Genomic DNA, 18,451 nt, shown 5'->3' with positions numbered 1-18,451 from the left:
GTAGGGTAGGTTCTGTTCATTGTGAGCTTCAGAAAGGATGAGATGGGAAAAGTGAGTTTGAGCGCAAGAAGGCTGAGTTCCTGGAAGGAAAAGAAATGTTCTGGCTCTGGTTCTGGTCCTGGTCCTGGTTCTGGTTTGGACCGGGCCGCAGCAGAACCTCGGAGCCGTTTGGGCCTTAATGACTCGTTCGTGTCCGCCCGGTGCAGAAAGAGCCTTTGGGCTTCCGTAGCTCCGGAAGTTACGAGCCGCACTTGAAGGCAGCGCGGCGTCTGCTGTCTCCCTGAGCGCTATCATTCTCCCGTTCGGCTTCCTGCCCATAAATATTTGAGCAGCCCCATTAGGGCGAGGTAATCTGAAAACCCTGGTCCACACACACACCCACGGCGCCGCCATCGCGGCTCGCGCAGCCTAATAGGCTGTCGCGGCGCGAGGCCCCCGAGCTAACGGCTAATTAAGAGTGAAACAGGTTTAACGAGTTTAGACTGTTCATTAAGGCAGAAAGCTGATTAATTAACAGCGGAGGGGAGACTTCGTTAATGAGTCGTGTGATTAATTAAGTCTCCGGCTGACAGAAACGTAACTTTAAATGGGAAAAGGTGAAGAATGATCCGAATCAGGAGGAACAGGAGAGGAAACGGGAACGATGAGGAAGAGAGGGAAAAGTTCAACCGAAACGGTCGAGAAAACTAGAAACTAGAAATCAGCTCCAGGAGAAAGTGAATATTCATGAATTATTCTGTGGCTTCAGTCACTGAATCCAGGCTGCAGGTTTCAGGGCGAAACTGGCGGCTGAGGGACTGAATGGACCGAGGAAAGGAAGTTTCTTCACACGGGTCGACTTCGTCTGGGTTTCACCTTCATTAACATCCGGGTTCTGTTTCTGATCCGAAACCCAAAGATCCCGGCTTCCCTGCATCTGAGTGACGAACGTCTTGGTCTGAGTGGACAAAACAACTGACCTGTTACCGCCACGCACCGAGTCCAGGGCCTGAGTTACCACGGCAACCAGACCCGACCCAGACCAGAGCTCAGCGCCGACCCGACCCAGAACCGAGGGCTCCAGCTGCTCACATGCAAACAATCCGGCGAGGAAATGCAAAGCGCGATGCAAAGCAGCAGCAGGTTTACTGACCGAACCTGGAGAAAGTTCAGGAAGGAAAAACTCTGCAGGTCCAAACCGTAATTAGAGGGAGAGGAGAGACGGGGCAGGAATAAGAAACGGGGTGGCGAGGCGCGGACGGGGAGCAGGTGCTGTTGACGGCGCCGTCCTCTGTTTCCATGGTAACCCTCAGAGGCGAACCGAGGTCCAGAAAACGTTTCCTGTCTGACTCCAAAACTGAGCCGCAACGATTCCCTTCAAAATAAAACTCATTATTCTGATGCTTCAAACAAAACGCCATTTATTTTAAATTCCTTCTGATTCACGTCTCATGAAAATATGAGAATCATTTTTAATCTGGAGGAACTGCATCTATCTCTGATATATCTACGCTGCCAGCAGCAGAAACGTTTACAGTAGATATGAAATAAAATGTTTTTCCTCTAATAACTGATGCTGTCGATGAAAATGTCATTTTGTAGCAACTTAATTTTTATCAGATCTGTTTAAACGAGCCGATGTTTGAAATGAGCTTCACCTGCGGCTGAACGCAGAGAAACGGAGAGAAATAAAGAGAAACGCAGAGAAATAAAGAGAAACGGAGAGAAATAAAGAGAAACGGAGAGAAATACAGAGGAATAAAGAGCCGTTTGCAGTGAATCAGTGAAACGCAGTAGAACAGTCCACATATCAAACATCACAGCCTAAAATAAAAAATCTTTTCCTTTATTTTTTTCCTTCTTTATTGAATTTTTTTTTTATATTTTTTTTTCAGCCTAGAAACGAGCTGCCAATTAAAAATTTGATCGTGAAGCTTCAGCCCACAATAGCGAAGCTCCATATGCGTTTAAACTTTTAATTTTAAATTCAGTTATTGATGAATTTAATCCTTAAATTCTCCAAATTATAAAACCAAATCTAAATCGGAGAATTACTCTGCAGCTCTCATCATTCGTTGCTCCTGGTTGCTGAAGAGTATTAATCTCTCATTTTCATATGAATATTCCAGAAATGTTGATTATTTAAGCATTTATGTAAATATTTGATGCTGCTGGTTATTCTGTGGCTGAAAGCTGAAAAGTTTGGAAATGTTAGTCAAATGAGCAGCAGGACGAACAGAGCAGCTACAGACCGAAGAGGAAGTGTGCATCAGCTGCAGCCATGCAAATCAGCTTCCTGGCTTCCTGCAGAACCGGGCCGAGCCAGACCGGGCCCGGCTGACAGCGGCTCCGTTTACCAGAAGGAAATTATCCTTCCAAAAATAACTTTCTGCCTCCTTTGGAATATTTCCTCCATTCTGGACAGAAAAAGCAAAGATGAATGGAATCGTTCCTCGTCTGTTATGATTATTATTCCTGGCGTTCCCCAAGGCTGAGCTCTCGGCCCTCTGCCTCCGTTTATATACATAAAGGGTTTGCCATATTGGCGCCCTGCAGGTTTCCAGGTGAACGCTCCTGAAACAGTTTTATATCATGGTTTAATACGTCTGACTTTAAATGTAGCTTTAAAGCTTTTATTTATGTTGATATTTAATGATTTAGATCTAAAGTTTAATTGACGACTCCAGTCTCAGAAGTAACATATTTTTCTGCTGCGTTGAAAATTTTATAAACGCGTGAAAATATTCATCAAACCTGGAAACCTTTAGACCAGTCAGAGACCGGCTGCAGATATGGATTTACTTCCTCTAAATCAGAGATTTCAAACCTCAAAAAGTTTTTAAACCAAACATTTTTAAATTTATCTGCTCAAAAATAAACTAAAGTAAAAATGTAAATAATTTTAGATGCAAGACATTAAAAAGTTCAGCAGACAGTTTCTGACTCTTTGGAGTTTGTTGTTCCTGTGTTTGGAACACTGACTGCTACAGGAGATCTTTGCTGCAACAACCCTGAAGAATTTCAATTAATAAGTTACAACATTTAGTTTCTCTCTGGGATCAATAAAGTCATTTTGAATTTGAATCGAGTTGCATTGAGGTTGAGGGGCCGCAGAATGCTTCAGGGGGCCACAGAGGGCCCCTGGGCCGCCCTTTGAACACCCTGTCCTGAATGATGTTTCATCTTTTGGTTCTGGATGAGTCTGAGCTCTGCGGATCAGAACTGGACGTGTTTCCCGGATTTTCACCGTTAGTTTCCCGGTTTTCTGCTGCGTGACGTCAGGAATGTTTTTCTGTTTGGTTTTTCGTTTCCTGGAAGCAGAAATTCTCCGACTTTTTCCCGCCATCGTTTTCTCCGTCCTCATCAGATTCCCTCGCAGCTGCTGCAGCCAAGCGTCCGCCGGTACTGTATTGACTGTAAACACCTGGTTTCCATGGAGACGGGGTGTCATGACCCGTGATGTCTGGGTGGCGTGTTGAGGCCTGCGCTCAGAAGTGCAGGATGCAGACGGAGAATCTGTTCAGGAGAAACCAGGAGAGACGCAGCAGGAGGCTGCCTGCTGCAGCAGGCTGCAGGAGATGCTGCATACTACATGCTGCAGCAGGTTGCAGGCTGCACGCTGCAGCAGGTTGCAGGCTGCAGCAGGCTGCACGCTGTAGCATCTCCTGCTGCCTCTGAGCTGAAGCTGCTCCGGTTTTTGGGTGAGTTTGTGGTTTTCTTTGTGCTGCTGCCATCTGTGCTGCTGGAGGATCACTTCGTGTTGCGATGTTCGTCACGGCGGCGCTGCAGACGCGCAGACCCACACCTCCCACCTGCCGGCTGCGCTGCGGATGTAACGGCGCGGGGGCGAGTGTGTGTGTGTGTGTGTGTGTGAGTAACGGGTGTTTGGGACAGTAGTCATTCAGCCGGCCGCCCCCATTGTGTCAGGAATAAACTGCAGCTCACACACACACACCTAAACACACACTGCTGCTCCGCTGCAGGAGAGGAAGAGGAGAGTTTCTCCTTCGTTCTTCATCCATTTTCTTTAAACTCGCTGATAAACTGTTTTACTTCCTCTAAATTTGACTCATTTCTCCAATTTTTCTCTATTTTTACTGTAATTTTACCAGAAATCAAAATAAATCTTCATACTTGCTTCACTCAGATTTTATTTACATTTTTAGTTAATAAGTTAAAAGTTGATCCGTTTCTCTTCCCTCGTTTCAGTTTAAATGAATAAATCAGTTATTGACGAACATTGATTGATTTTTAATCTGCTGATTGGATCAGAACCAGCTGGAGGTTCTGGTTCTGATCGGACTGAAGCTCATTGCTACACATGTTGATGTTTGTGATGGTAGGAAGAATCTGGTGGTCGTCATGGAAACCTGGTGGCTCATTGTTTCTTCTTCAGAGGCATGTTCTCTTGTTTTTCCCATGTTGGGAGCTGATTCAGAATAAACAGAATCTTTTAAAATTTATTTTTCTTTTTTAAACATTTCCAGTTTTTCTCCATAAGTAAAATTTTTTACTTCATTTCGTGGCAGAATCTTTGAAGTTATTTGTTTTTCTCTGGAGCTCATCGTTTGTTTTAGACCAAAACGTTCTGCGTTTTTATGAGTTTTTATGAATTTTTTGTTTTTCAGATTTTTTTCTGCATAGTTAGTCTTTTTTGTGTGCGTTTCTTTTCGTGTTTCTCTGCGTGTTTCTCTGCGTGTTTCTCTACGTGTTTCTCTACGTGTTTGCTTGGCTTCGGGCCGCCCCTCCTGGTCTCTGTCAGGACGCAGCGCGGCGTTGGAGGGATGAGTGTTGGATGCGTCGACGCCTCTCCGCTCTCACTCGGCGCCTCCGGCCCACAGCGACTCTAAAAACGTGGAACTCAGGACGAGAGGCTCTTCCTGTGCTCTGGTGTTGGAGGCGTTTCGCTTATAAAGTTATTTAATCTGTCGGTTTATTTAAAGATCTTTTTCTTCCATCTATGTTCTCTGCTTTTGCCTCTTTTTTCTCTTCGGCTGCTCTTCCTGAGTTTTCTTCTCTCGTCTTGAGGGACGTTTTTCAGCATTGCACCATTTTGTCCACAACCATAATAGACATTTTTGATGAACAGAGTCCAGCATTCAGAGGAAAAAGCTCCTTCAAAATAAAAGCATCATTTCTGTACTCACGTTTCATTTTAAGAGTCCAGGTCAGTCAGACAGTTGGTGGGTCTGGTTGCTGTATAGTGTCAGGTCCGGTCTGGAACAGAACAGAATATTCCGTCCCGTTTGTTTCCGTTTATTCTGAGTATTTTAATAAATGTTGAGCTTTTTGTGCTGATGCTGTTTCTACGGCTTAGTTAAAGTTTGGATGAAGGTTCTCCAGTCTTCTGGTGGGAAACCTCGAGTCTAGACGAGGGTTTCCCAGAATCCCCACATCCGAGTTTTTTTCCTTCCACAAAACCTTCCAGCCCTGGTGGTTGGCCAGCTGACCATATTTGGTGTTTTGCGGCAGGATGTGATGCGACCAGGTGTAACGGTATCTGAGGATTTTACTGGCTAAAATACAAACTCAGCTTCCTGCTGCATTTTGCAAGCTGTTGTGGAAAATGTAATGAAGCTCCTGGAATACACACACACACACGCACACTCACCACACCCCCCACCCCACATACACACACACACCACACACACGCTCATGCACGGGGGGCGATCTCAGTAATGGTTTCAAGGCCCAGCAGCTCTGTGGAAAATATGACCAGCTTCTGATTTCCACTGGAAATTTACACCAACACGACGCCGACTCCCCTCTTCATCCCTCCTTCATCCCTCCTTCCTCACTTCTCCTCCTTCTCCATCCCTCTTTCTGCCGTTTTCCCTCTAACAAACGGAAACGTGAGTCTGTGGTGGAAAAGAAAAGTGTGTTGCTGCAGTGGATCCTCTGTAGGAGAACATGGAACCGCTTAGCTAACGCTGTCACATCATGTTTCCATGCTAACCACAGGCTGGTGTGTGTGTGTGTGTCATCAGAGGTGGTTGTTAGGAGCCCTTCAGGGTCTCCTCTGGTGATGCGTTTAAAGCCACTCTGATCTGTTACATAACGGCTCCCAGACTCCAAACTGAAACATGCAGCGGAGAAAAAAGTTTCAGGAGATTTTCTTAAAGAAAACCTGAAAACATTTTAATGTATAATTCAGAAAAACTACATTAGTTTAGAAAAAGTTCAAACTGTCATAATCCCCAAGTGATTAGCATCTCAGAAGCACCTGACCTTTGACCCTGAATCCTGTGGATTCAGAAAGAAAAACAAGAAGTTAAAACATTTCTTCTGTTATAATAGAAGATCTTTGGCAGAAAAAAATAAATTTAAGCTCAGTAAACCTGACAAATTCAGAGTTTCACATCATTAAAATGATTCAGGCTGCTGCTTATCCCCTACTCCAACATCCCCAACCAGAGGAGCAGCAAAAACAAAGGAGACAGATCAGCAGCTGGGGTGTGTTGAGCTAGCATGTTAGCATGAAACTAGCATGATACAGCAAGTCTTCAGTCAGAGGCCTCTTCTGTTTTGTTGGAGTACGGACTGCTACTGGAGGTCTTCCACCCATGATGACTCTTTGAAGCTGCTTAGATAATAATTGGGATAAATCAGCCCTAACCCACCCTATCCAATTTTTAAAAAGAGAGAAACTGAATTTGACTGTAAGCTGTAATCCTCAAAAATATGCAGAAATAAATGATGAATATATATATGAATATATTACAGATTTCTGCTTTTTGAATTAAATTAATGAAAAAAATATTTTCACAACTATTTAAAAAAGCCAGTCAGTTTGAAAATACAGTAAAGCATCAAGAAATTTGGCTAAAATCACTTCCTGGGTCCAAACAGAACGACAGGAACGATGATGAACCGAAAATGGCTTTTTCCTATTTAAAATCCTGATTTATTAATCTACGGAAAGCCATCCTCCCATTTTATTTACCAGAATCTGCTGTGAGTTAAACTTGCAGTTGGCAAATGTGAGTAAAAAAAAAGGAAAGCTGCTCCGTTGAAAGCCGCAGGTTAGCATTTAAATGTAAAAACGGATGCGTGTGAAGCAACGGTTCACAGATTTACACTCGTCTTCCGTCACAGGAGCTAAATTTGGAGGATTTCCGTCAGAGAAACTCTAACCTCGGTACCCCAAAAACTTCCTGCTCCCACACGCCCACTTCCTGTTTCTGCAACCTGCCGGCGCTGCTGCCGCCTCCCACACACTCGCTCTATTCAACACACACACACACTCTGCCATCCTACTGAGGACTTTACATTCATGTCAGTTACTGCATTCCTCCTCCTTTAGCTAAAGCTAAAGCTATGCTAGCACAGCAGGTCTTGATGCCTAATTCTGATTTTCTTTTGCTAAAATCTGAGTTTTGTCTGCGTCGTTGTTCATGTCAGTAATTAAATGTGATCACATTAGGCTTCTGAGTGAATGGTTTATGACAGTAAAGATGGCCGCCACAGCGCTCTGTTTACGGCAGTAAAGATGGCCGCCGCAGCGCTCTGTTTACGGCAGTAAAGATGGCCGCTGCAGCACTCTGTTTACGGCAGTAAAGATGGCCGCCGCAGCGCTCTGTCACAATAACAAATATAAATTGTCGCAGAAGTTATTGTGATAAACGATAATATTGTTATTTTGGGACCATTTTCCAGTAACATAACAGTATAATAATAAGCATAATAATAATAAGACAACGCATTTTGAAAGATCAATAAATTCTAAATTCTGATTAATATTTACCTCTGGAACTGAAAGACATTTTAAATAAACAAAACAGCAAGTAAAATGAATTATGTTTGTAAACAACACTGACATGGCCGTTAAGACTGCAGATGATTTGAAAACTATCGGATTTAATTCCGCTTATGGAAGTGGAACAGATCGGATGTTTTTTTCAGTGAAATAATCGTAATTATTACGTGCGATGCTCAATTTGTTCAGCTAGAAACAAAGGTTATATAGACGAGGTTAAAATGACTTAACTACACAAAGTTTGTCAATAAATACAATATTTAAGAGCAAACAATCACATGTGGAGTTCCTCAAGGCTGTGTTATCGGACCACTTTTATTCGTTATCTACAGCTCCCCCTAGCTCAGATTCTAGAGTATTACACCTTATCTTCCATGCTAACAACTTTCTGTTCCTCCATGATCACATGGCCACAGGATCCCTGTCAGAATTTCCTCCATCCTGATCATGGAGGTGGAAGTTGTTGTTTTTCCTGATTTCATAGAAAAATTGAAAAGAAAAAAACAGAAACTGGATGGGAGAAAACCAAACATCGGTTCATGTCACATGTGGAAGGGGCACAAATCAAATTTTTTGTTGGTGAAAAGATCAGACTGACATGAAAAAGTCAAACTTGGATTTCACCGCTAAACGTAGCTAGCAGCTAGCACAGCTAAAAAAATGTCCTCACTTCCACAAGGACCTCGGGTTGTGAGTGAAAGTGGAACATTTGAGCCCATTATGGAGTATAAACAAACATACACACACACACATCCATGAGCATAGTTTACAGCGGAGTTGCTGTAAAACTGTGTGTGTGTGTGTGTGTGTGTGTGCATAGAGTCCATTGTCTCGTGTCCCTCCTGATGTCAGACTGACAGACGTGAGGAAGAAACATGCAAAGGAAGCTCAGCGTTCTTCCAGGAATCCTCTGCCGGTGTTTCCCTCCAGCTGGTTCTGGGGAGGATCCTGGGTCAGTCGGAGCTCTGGTCCTGATCGGATGTAAGAGTGGTCTCAGCAGCACACCCCGCTGACGGAGGGAGGAAGTTCTGATAAAAGATCGCAGAGAGGGAAAACCTTTTGGGAGTTCCTCCGGTTCCTCCTGCAGCTCCAGCAGGAAGTGGGGGCGGGACTTCCTGTCGCCTTTTGGTGGGAATCCTCGTGTTTGATCATTTCCTGGACTTCTGATTCCACAGATCTGATTTTTCTGGTTTTACTCGTTTCTGCAGCATCAAAACCGTTTAGCTTTAGGAAATCAGCTGATTAGTTCTGCACAGATCTTCATTCCTAGATCTGATTCTGCCAATCTAATCTCATGCATCGTTTTTTAAAACTAACTAATATAATAAAGTCTACTGAGATGTTTTATTTTTTCTGATTCATTTGTAGACATTTAAGTGCAACTAAAATCACTAAGCTGATTTACGGTGCTTTTAATCCTTTTAGATTTAATGTGGCTTTTAGCAGAAAATTGTCCAAAGTGTAAAAAGCTTCGTTTACGACCGACTTCTCGCAGCGGCTGAAAAACAATCTGAGCGTTTTTGAAGCAGGCAGCAGGATCGGTAGCCGCTCAGCGTTGGGGCTGGAAGCTGTCCGACCGCCTACACGGATCACCCGGAGGTGACGGCGCGCCGCTCCGCGCTTCCCCCACGGCGCTCTGGGAAACGTAGGAAGAGCGGCAGGAATAGAAGCGAAGGAGAAGTGGGAGGAATATTCCTGCAGATTTCAGCCAAACAGGAAGCGACGTTTCCCCCGAAGCTCCCAGTTTGAGATGTTTCTTCGCTGGTTTGGCTTCCTGCTGGCCTCCAGCAGTCTTTCTCCAGGGCACGCCGGCAGACAGGAGGGACGGTTCTGGATCCAATTAGCTCTCAGATGTGATCCCAGCAGAATTTACACACAGCTTTTTCTAAAAAAGAAAGCAGGTATTGTGATCTAACTGCTGACCAAGTTTATTTTTATTTCTGAAAGTCTCGGCGGGGGGGAATTGGCCCAGCGCTTTATTTGGCCTGGCACCGAGAAGGCCGTTAAATGCTTTAGGTTTAATATGCAGGAACCTGCAGACGGCCGGATCTCACACACACACACACACACACACCATGCTTTCTACCTTACTTCATTAATCAGACTCCTGGCCTTCAGGTCTTGATTTGTTTTATAATTTTTCCCTTCAGCCTCGGAGAATTTCTTGTAATCGTTTAAAACTGAACGTTTTTTTTCTAACGTTGTCTTTGGACTTTGGCTGATCTTCAGTCAAAATTCAAAACGTTTGTTCTGACCCAGACTTCCAATGCTCGCTCTACTTTTTATGGATAGATGGAAAATATGATGAAACGGGAAAAAAATGTTTGTTATGCAATGTGAGTTGAACTCCTTGAACAGATTTCTCAAGGTCTCGATGTTTCATGTGCTGCTGAGATGGAAACGCTCCTGAGTCACCAGCACAGAAAGCTGTGTGTCATCTGCACAACTGTTGACATTCATGCAATATGTCCTGATGACGTCACCACAGGACAGCTTGTTCTGGTTGGAAACCAAACACTGAGCCATGGGGAACGCCGTCCAGCTGTAGGAAGGCAGGTAGAAATGAAATTTAATGTGACTTTTTGAACACAAAGAAACATTTTAACACTTTAATGGCTGAATTTACATCCAGCTGTAAAAGTATTTGTGTTTTTAATGTTAGTCAGATGTGATTTTAATCAGTGATTATTATTTCAAACATCACAGTTATCACTAATTTGAATCTGCCTGTGATGCTAATTAGCAACGCTAGGCATTTATTGAATAAAACAAACTTTTCAGTCTGGTAATTATTTTATTGATGCTGAAACAAAACTTTTTTAACAACCATTACTTTTTCATCTTTACAGTATTTCAAATACAGCAAAATTAGTGCAATATGAAATCTGTTTTACAAATTGAATTTTTGTTTTTGGGCACTCGTTGGTTTTTACTCAGTTTCATTCCTCAGTTGCTAAAAAGCCACAAACTCAAAACTAGAAATAACTTTTATAATTTTGGTCACATGTTGGCTATTTTAATATATGATATGTAGAACACATTAGACATCTCAGTCTCATCTTGGACCGGACCAATCCCAGTCTGGACCGGATCAAACCGGACCGATCCGACCTGATCTGGATCTCGGGCTCTTTTCAGAGCTGATCCTGGTCTTATCATGATGAGACCGGTTTGTGACCCGGTCTCATCAAACCGGACCAGCCTGGTTTCGGAGCGAAGCGCTGGACGGAGGGCGGCTGAATGACGTCAGCAGGTGGCGCTCTTCCCGATGCGCTCACTGCAGCCAGACTTATTGTTCCAATAACTTCTGTGTCCCTCCAGGTAAAACAAAGCTTTTATTGGACGTGTGTGTGTGTCAGTGATTGGCTCTGACACACACACACACACACACACACCCTGCCAGCTGCCCTGGCTTGGCCCGGCTCGCTCTCTGGCGGTACAAAGCGGTTAATCACTGAATGGAAACCATCAGTAACATGTTTAAATAATTTACTGAGCGTCTGACCACCCAAAGAACGCCGCGCTCAGAAACACGAGACCGGCCTTTGTGTCTGAACGTGTGTGTGTGTCCGTGTGTGTGTGTGAGGAGCACCTGACACCAGCTGGCAGGACGTTTCTCTTCAGCAGCTGCTCCCCTGAACAGGTCCAGGTGTTTCACCTGAATTGTCCCACACTCCGCCGTTCCTTCTGGTTTCTCTGCTGCTTTTATGGTTTGGATTCTTCAGCTTTTCGCTCTTTGTTTCTGTTTCATTTCTCATCTGAACTCCATTTATTTACTGAATTTTATCCATTTGATTGTCTGTTATTATGTTTGATGGAGCGTTGAGGCCAAACTACCAATGATTGTTTATAAAAAAGACACAGCATAACAGCAATAATTGTAAGACAATAAAATCAACACAATGAAAACGTAATGTTGTATTACAAGAATAAAGTTGTAACATAATGAGAATAAAATTCAGATATTACGAGTATAAAGTTGGAATAATATGAGAATATTGTAATTTTATGAGAACTACACAAAAAATAATTACAAAGCATTTTGTCATTATTTAACTTTTTTTCTCTTAATTTTGCGTCTTTATTCTGAGGATGTAATGAATTTCTAATTATAAGTCCATCAGTCGTTGGGCCTGAGACATGAGTCCAGAAGTCTGTACGTTTTTTATCTCAGTCCAGGATATTTAAATCCATCTCGGCGTTCCTCAGGGCTCGGTTTCAGGTCTACGGTGATGTCATCAGGAAACATGGAATAAATATGCTCCGTTATGCAGACGACACACAGATTGCACACAAAAGATGTTCCCACTTTGCTTGGTGCAACAGGAAATCCAGGTGTTCTGGTCCAGACACACACAGCAGCTCAGGCCGGTTGCTAACACTAACGGCGCGGCTAGTCACAGCTCAGGGATCGTTCTCTGTTAGCGAGTCGAGGACGGAGGGGATTTGCTGTGTGTCGACCATCATTCAGCCGTGTGGAAGTGAGGAAGGAGCGTCGACGCTCCTGGAGCCCTCAGGACCGCGCTGCCTCCCACACACTCCTCTGCACACACAGCGCCTTTGTTCTGGCCGTGCCCACGCAGCGCTCATGCCTCCAGGCTCAGGGCATTTACAAGGGTACTTGTACATACCTGCAAGCGCCTCCGTTCTGCTGAATCTCATGTTGCCGCTTTGCATCGACTGATTTATGCAACAACCTCGGAGTTCCTGCAGGATGGAACTTAACTCGACTATTCTTTATTTATACAGCAGAGATCCATGTTCAGTTATGATAGAAACAGATTATTATTATAATTATTCACCTTATGTGTCACTTACAGTGCTATATTTATTGGAATCTAAAAATAATCATATGTTGTTATTTTCAAACTTCTGTAAGCATTTATTACATAAAATAAGAACAATGATGCGCTAATAGCAGAGCTAACTTTTTAGCCATGTTGGGTTTCAACATGGTTGAATTTAGCATTAGCTTCTGCTAACAACCATGTTGCTGTAGCGTTTTAGCATTAGCTTCTGCCAAATTTTGTATCGGTTTAGCAGTTTAGCGTTAGCAGAACTGATGACCTAATGTTTGGTGCTTTAGCATTAGCACAGCTAACCTTTATGATCTGACTGGTATTGCAGTGTATTTGTTGACTGTTGATGCTAATTTTTGCAAACTTAAAGGAAAATCTCTGCAAGCGTCGGATGTTCTCCCTGAAAAGTTTCATATTTTGTTACATTCTGTTGAGTTTATGCATCATAAACTTCCTGTAGTTTCTAAAAACTGGAGATAAGATGCAAACTGAAGAGAAATGTTGGGTTTTTATGTGAACAGAAAACATCCAGATTGGGTCAGGTGTGTTTGTTTGGGAACTTCCTGATCAGATCAGATACCTGTAGACACCAGAGTTCAAAGGTCAAATCAATTCTCCTGCAGATGGACAGAAAACAGAGTGGAATAAATCTGTTTCTGTTTCCCTCCGTTAAATAACGGCTTATTTAAAACTGCTGTGAGTATTTTTACCTGAGAGTGAGAGTTCTGCATTGACCTGCCTACAACTGGAGCGTCTCCTGCTGCCCTCTGCCAGCCTACACACACACACACACACACACACACACACACACACACCACCCACACCTGGCCACAAACATGCATGCAAACACGCAGCCGGCGGCCGGGTCTCTTCCTACGCCAGGAACCGGGCCAGGCCCAACGTAAGAACGCTTTATGTAAGCCGTTCACTGACTGCACACTCCCACTCGCTCTGCAGGCCGGGCCATTCACAAGTTTCATTATGAAACCAAAAACAATGAAACATGATTCAGTTCCTCCTAAGAATATTCTATAGAAACCAGAGAGAGCTCATGTTGGAGCGACCCGATTGGCTGGAAACAGAAAAGCTCCAATCTGCCTCTGAATCAACATTTATGGATCAGATCAGCAGTGGAGGTTGCATAATTCAACATTTACAAGACTTGGCAGGGAGACGCCTCTGTCACAATAATCATTAAATCAGTTAATCACATGATAAATTACAACAAACTCTTTCATTTGCATGATTTATTGTTTTTCTCTTTCTGGATGGTAAAAGTTTTCATTCTGCTGCTTTTGTTTCCAGACGTCATCATTAATTTTATTTGTTGTTTTCTTTAGTTATTTTGAATATTTTAAGTCTTCCAGTTCCAGTGATGAATGTTCATCAGAACATATCGATATTTTAAAACGTATTATTCCATTATAGTCATTATATTGCTGGAAAATGGTTTCAAGACAACAATATTATTGTTTATCGCGATAACTTCTGGGATGATTTATTGTCCAGATAAATTAGTTTTTATAACAGGTCTATTCATGATTCGATTCCAAATCGACTTTTAGTTTAAAGCCATTATTTATGATTTCTGCTCCAGTGTGTGACAGATTCTGCTGATCTCCTGAATCATAAAAGTTTCTTTTTCACTCCGTTTGTTTTTTGAAGGAAGCCTCCAATGTGAACGATGGCATCAACAGTTCTTGTAATTATTTAGTGAAAAATTGGTGTAATAATTCCTCTCATTCACTTCTTGTCGGCTGACGTGACAGAAATCAGACCGTGGATTTGATTAATATCACCGTTTTTACGCCTTTCCTGAAGTTCTCCGTCTACATTTGGTGAACTTTGAACCCGGTGAAGTTCAAGTTCAGATTGTTTTCTCAGGAATCAGTAAAAACTAAAGGAGCATAAAAGATTTAATTTAAATGAAGACGGAACCGGTTGTCTTTCCTTTTCCTCTGTTTTAACTCCGGTACCGATGGCTTGGTGACGTCAGGATTTAAAATGGAGGCCGACGGAGAACAGGCTTCTTTTATTTTTCTATTTAACGGATATTTTATATCAGTTCTGAACTTTAGTCATTCTGATTCTTTCGTGAACCGAACTGATTGATCCCCTCTGGATCTTTGGTTTCAGCGCCGGAATCTGTTCCTCAGAAGACAGATTTGGTCTAGTCCAATCCTGGCTGCGACCCAGTCGGATCTATCGAACAATCTCTTGATGTTTTTGGAAACTTGCATCAGTTTTCCTTCATCTAATGGTTTCATGCGGCTCTGCTGATGAGACGTTCAGGCGTGTTGGAAATCTGAAAGTTGGGTGACAGAAGCTTCTGGATCAGACATTACTAATCGATAACGACGTCAAACTCCAAAGATTTCAGGGTTTATTGACACATTTCTGTTTCTGAAAACTGAAGATGAAAAATATTTTTTTAACTGTTAATGAGTTCATCTCATCTAACGTCACTGACATCGCCTCCTCAGCCTGAATGGACCTCTGGTTCTGGTTCTGGTTCTGGTTCTGGACCTTCAGCGGTTATCTTGGTTCATTTCGCCAACAGAGTTTGTTTTGTAGGTTCAACATTCCTTCACCGTTAACACCATGGAAAACATAAAAACGTGATCCAAGCCGGAGACAGTATGTATGTGTGTGTGTAGGCGTGTGTGTGTGTGTTTCTGCTGTGTGTGTAGGCGTGTGTGTGTATGTTTCTGCTGTGTGTATGTGTGTGTAGGTGTGTGTGTGTAGAGTACATCTGAAAAGTGCAAGGTTGCCCAAATTTAACGTTCCTGCTGCTAAGAATAAAGTATGTTTTCTCAGGTGCTATTTATAGATCTCACTTTGGGCCCCAAGACACACACACACACGTCACCAAGTCCTCCTTATGAGCAGTGTGTGTGTATGTGTGTGTGTGTGTGTTGCAATAAGAGTGTGAGGGAGGCTGTTCAAACCCTCCGATGAGGAAATGCAAAGCAAAACTGCAGCTTCAGCAGGGATGTTTACTTGCGCTCTGCAGTTTGTTCTTCTTATGCTGTCAGGTGTTGGTGTGGTTAAGAAACGTTAAACAGCGGAAACACACACACACACACACACACACACACTGTCGGCTGCAGCAAAGCCTGCAGGCTGTGTCTCTACATGTGCGCCTGTGTTTGTCTGCTGTGTTTGTGTTCGGCCTTGAGGAAGGAAAAGGTGCTAGCGCTGATGGCTGATCTTCGCCTCGGCCTTTCGGACGCCTACATGCATTATGACACTTGAACGTCACTTCCACAACTCTATTTATAAGCTTTTGTGTCTTTTTAGGAACAGCGTGGGTTTGCTTTTCACCGGTGACTCACCGAGTGAAAGGAGGAGGGAAGGTGGGGGGAAAAGGAAAAGGCAAAAACAACAGATGGATTCCAGCGTTAGGAACCAACAGAGCAATCAGGAACTGTTATTTCTGTACATCAGGCATCCAGTTCACACTCACTGTCTCTGAGCAAAGCAAACGATGCCACAGTAATAAACCTGCTGCTGTTTGATTATTGAGTTCTGATGATCGATTGAAACTAATGAGATTTTCTCTGTCTGCAGGTTTTCACTGAGAAAATTGAAAACCCTTTGAAGACACAGAGAAGTTCAGCAGCAAGAAAATCTGGTATTTATTCCAAATATTTACACTGTAAACATGATTTATTACAACTCTGTGTCATCTGTTAACTAAACTCATTACAGAAAAATCAATAAAAACATCTGAGTAAAATAAAAACGTGGAACTGCACCAATCACTGAACACATGTGCAGGGTTTGGTTTATTTCTATGAAAAAGTATTTGCACCCCTACAAATTTGTGTTTCTGTTAGCGTTTCTTTCCAGTTTTTCTGCTAATGTGCTAATAGCTCATTTTAGCTTAGCGCTTTAGTGTTTTTGCTAACTCTGAAAAAGTTTCACACTTATAAAAGAAAAACAGAATCAAAAGGAAAAATGTCAAAAATAGGAAAAACAACAGCGAGTATGAAACTTGTTAAACAAAACAGAAGTCCTCCAGACCACCAGGGGGAGTCTGGAGGAGCTAATATTACCTACGTAAATCTGATGCTGTTATATAATACTTATCAATATGACACACTTTCTCTTTCTTGCTCGTACTTCCTTCCATTCTTCCTGAGGCTCTGGTCCTGTATGATTTGCTGGTCGACTCCCCCTAGTGGTCTGGAGGACTTCCATTTTGTGAAGCGAGTTGTCTGCAGTTGCAGCACTTTTTCACTTGCAGCTCTTTCGTGTTGCATTTGGTTTTTAGTATTTGTGTGTTTTGGTGTTTGCATCGTTCATGTGTTTTTAGCGCATTGCGCCCTTTGATGCTGTTGGTCTCCATAAAACTTTGATAATAATATTAAGACCAAATTTTATGTCTGGCCAAACAACAAGAAGAAAGATTCTTGGGGAATGTTAAAAATATTGCTTATGCATCTTTTTTCCATTTTCAAACAGTTTTTCCCTTTGCTGTGTTTGACTTAGCAGCTTGTCATAACTTCAAACATTTCTGTTCTTAATTGCTGTTTTTCTTTTGTTGTCTACAGATTGCTGAAGGATTCTGCTGTGATTGGGAATGAAGAGCAATGCACAACAAAGTTGTTGAGAATACAGCATGTGAAAAGGCAGTGTGCATCTCACCCTTTAATTACCCCCAGACTCTCCAATCAGCCTTGTTCAGAGATGGATTCTCTGTTTCCGTTTGTTTAGACGTGTTAGCAACCCTCCAAGGTTCAGTTAACATGCTCGGCTGCACTGGAACCTTTTAAACCCTTCGGTACCTTCCCTCTGAACTATCCTTCCTTTCCTCTCTCACTAAACTGAAGAGGAGATTCAAAGAAATGGAGGCCCAGGAAGCAGCTGCCCATGGGCAAAAATGCTTGACCAAGGAAATCGTGAAGGAGAAAGCACCTCTGGAGAGAAAGTGGGCATCTGAGCCTACTGCAAACACAAAACAGAGCACTTTTTCTGATCCAGAAGTGAAACATCGAGAGAGTTTGCCCTGTGGGGCAACGGGAGGATCAGCGCCCCATCAAAAGTATGGGATACCAGGCAATTCTGCAAAGATGCTATCTGGATCTTCTGCAGTTGGGGCAATAGGGGGTTCACCATCCCAAGACCCCCAAGGACCTTTTGCACAAGGTTTTCAAAGGGGGTACTTCCATTTGGCCCAGCCGTACCCTCAGCATCCCCAATCTGAACGCTTCGTCTCTGGAGCTAAACCACAGCCCGGCCTGGAGCCGCACGCCTGGCCGTTTGTTGGTCAGTTGCCCTCAGATGACTTATACCCTGTAGGACATCCAGGCCATACTCATCCACATGGGGCAGGGAGGTTTCCCAGGCAAAAATCTCCTAGTTTACCAAGTTCGTTTGGACAGTACTCCCACTCCGGCTCTGAGCCTGGGGAGGAGGGCTACAGCAAAAAAGAGCAAAAGCCAAAAAAGCCTGGGAAGTACCTCTGTCCCTACTGTAATCGAGCATGCGCCAAGCCCAGTGTACTGAAGAAGCACATCCGATCGCATACCGGAGAGCGGCCATATCCATGCATACCCTGCGGCTTTTCCTTTAAAACCAAAAGCAACCTTTACAAGCACCGCAAGTCCCACGCTCACGCCATTAAAGCTGGACTGGTGCCGTTTTCATCTGAGCCATCTGTGGCCCCCAGTGGAGACACGGATCAGGCATCCCCAGCTGGTGAGGCAGAGGTGCCCTCAGACGGAGAGCAGAGTACGGACACAGATGAGGAGGGTGTTGAGACCTCCACCATGTTGATGGATAAAGACAGTCCCATCCCACAAATCTCCTTTGAAGCAGACAAGAATGGAGGTAAATTCTCTACAACAAACACAACTCTGAAATTAAAAGGAATCAAACAAATTTGGTTCAAAAACCTTTCAGTTTTCTACAT

General features: G+C 43.2%; 1 protein-coding gene across 3 annotated transcripts in view; it reads left to right on the top strand.

Moving 5' to 3' along the window:
- Positions 1–18,451, top strand: part of hivep2a (HIVEP zinc finger 2a) — an 85,276-nt gene that overhangs the window by 47,802 nt on the left and 19,023 nt on the right. For all 3 annotated transcript variants that reach the window (XM_028039632.1, XM_028039631.1, XM_028039633.1), the window contains 2 exons: positions 16,105–16,168; positions 17,091–18,369. In XM_028039632.1, coding sequence (XP_027895433.1) covers positions 17,385–18,369 — 985 coding nt within the window. In that variant the 5' untranslated portion in view covers positions 16,105–16,168; positions 17,091–17,384. The remainder of the gene's footprint in view (positions 1–16,104; positions 16,169–17,090; positions 18,370–18,451) is intronic.

The sequence above is a fragment of the Xiphophorus couchianus genome, chromosome 15 (genome assembly GCF_001444195.1).
Source record: "Xiphophorus couchianus chromosome 15, X_couchianus-1.0, whole genome shotgun sequence".
Classification (NCBI taxonomy): Eukaryota; Metazoa; Chordata; class Actinopteri; order Cyprinodontiformes; family Poeciliidae; genus Xiphophorus; species Xiphophorus couchianus.
Note: the sequence above shows the minus strand (reverse complement) of the source record. Positions and strands in the feature narration are given on the sequence as shown.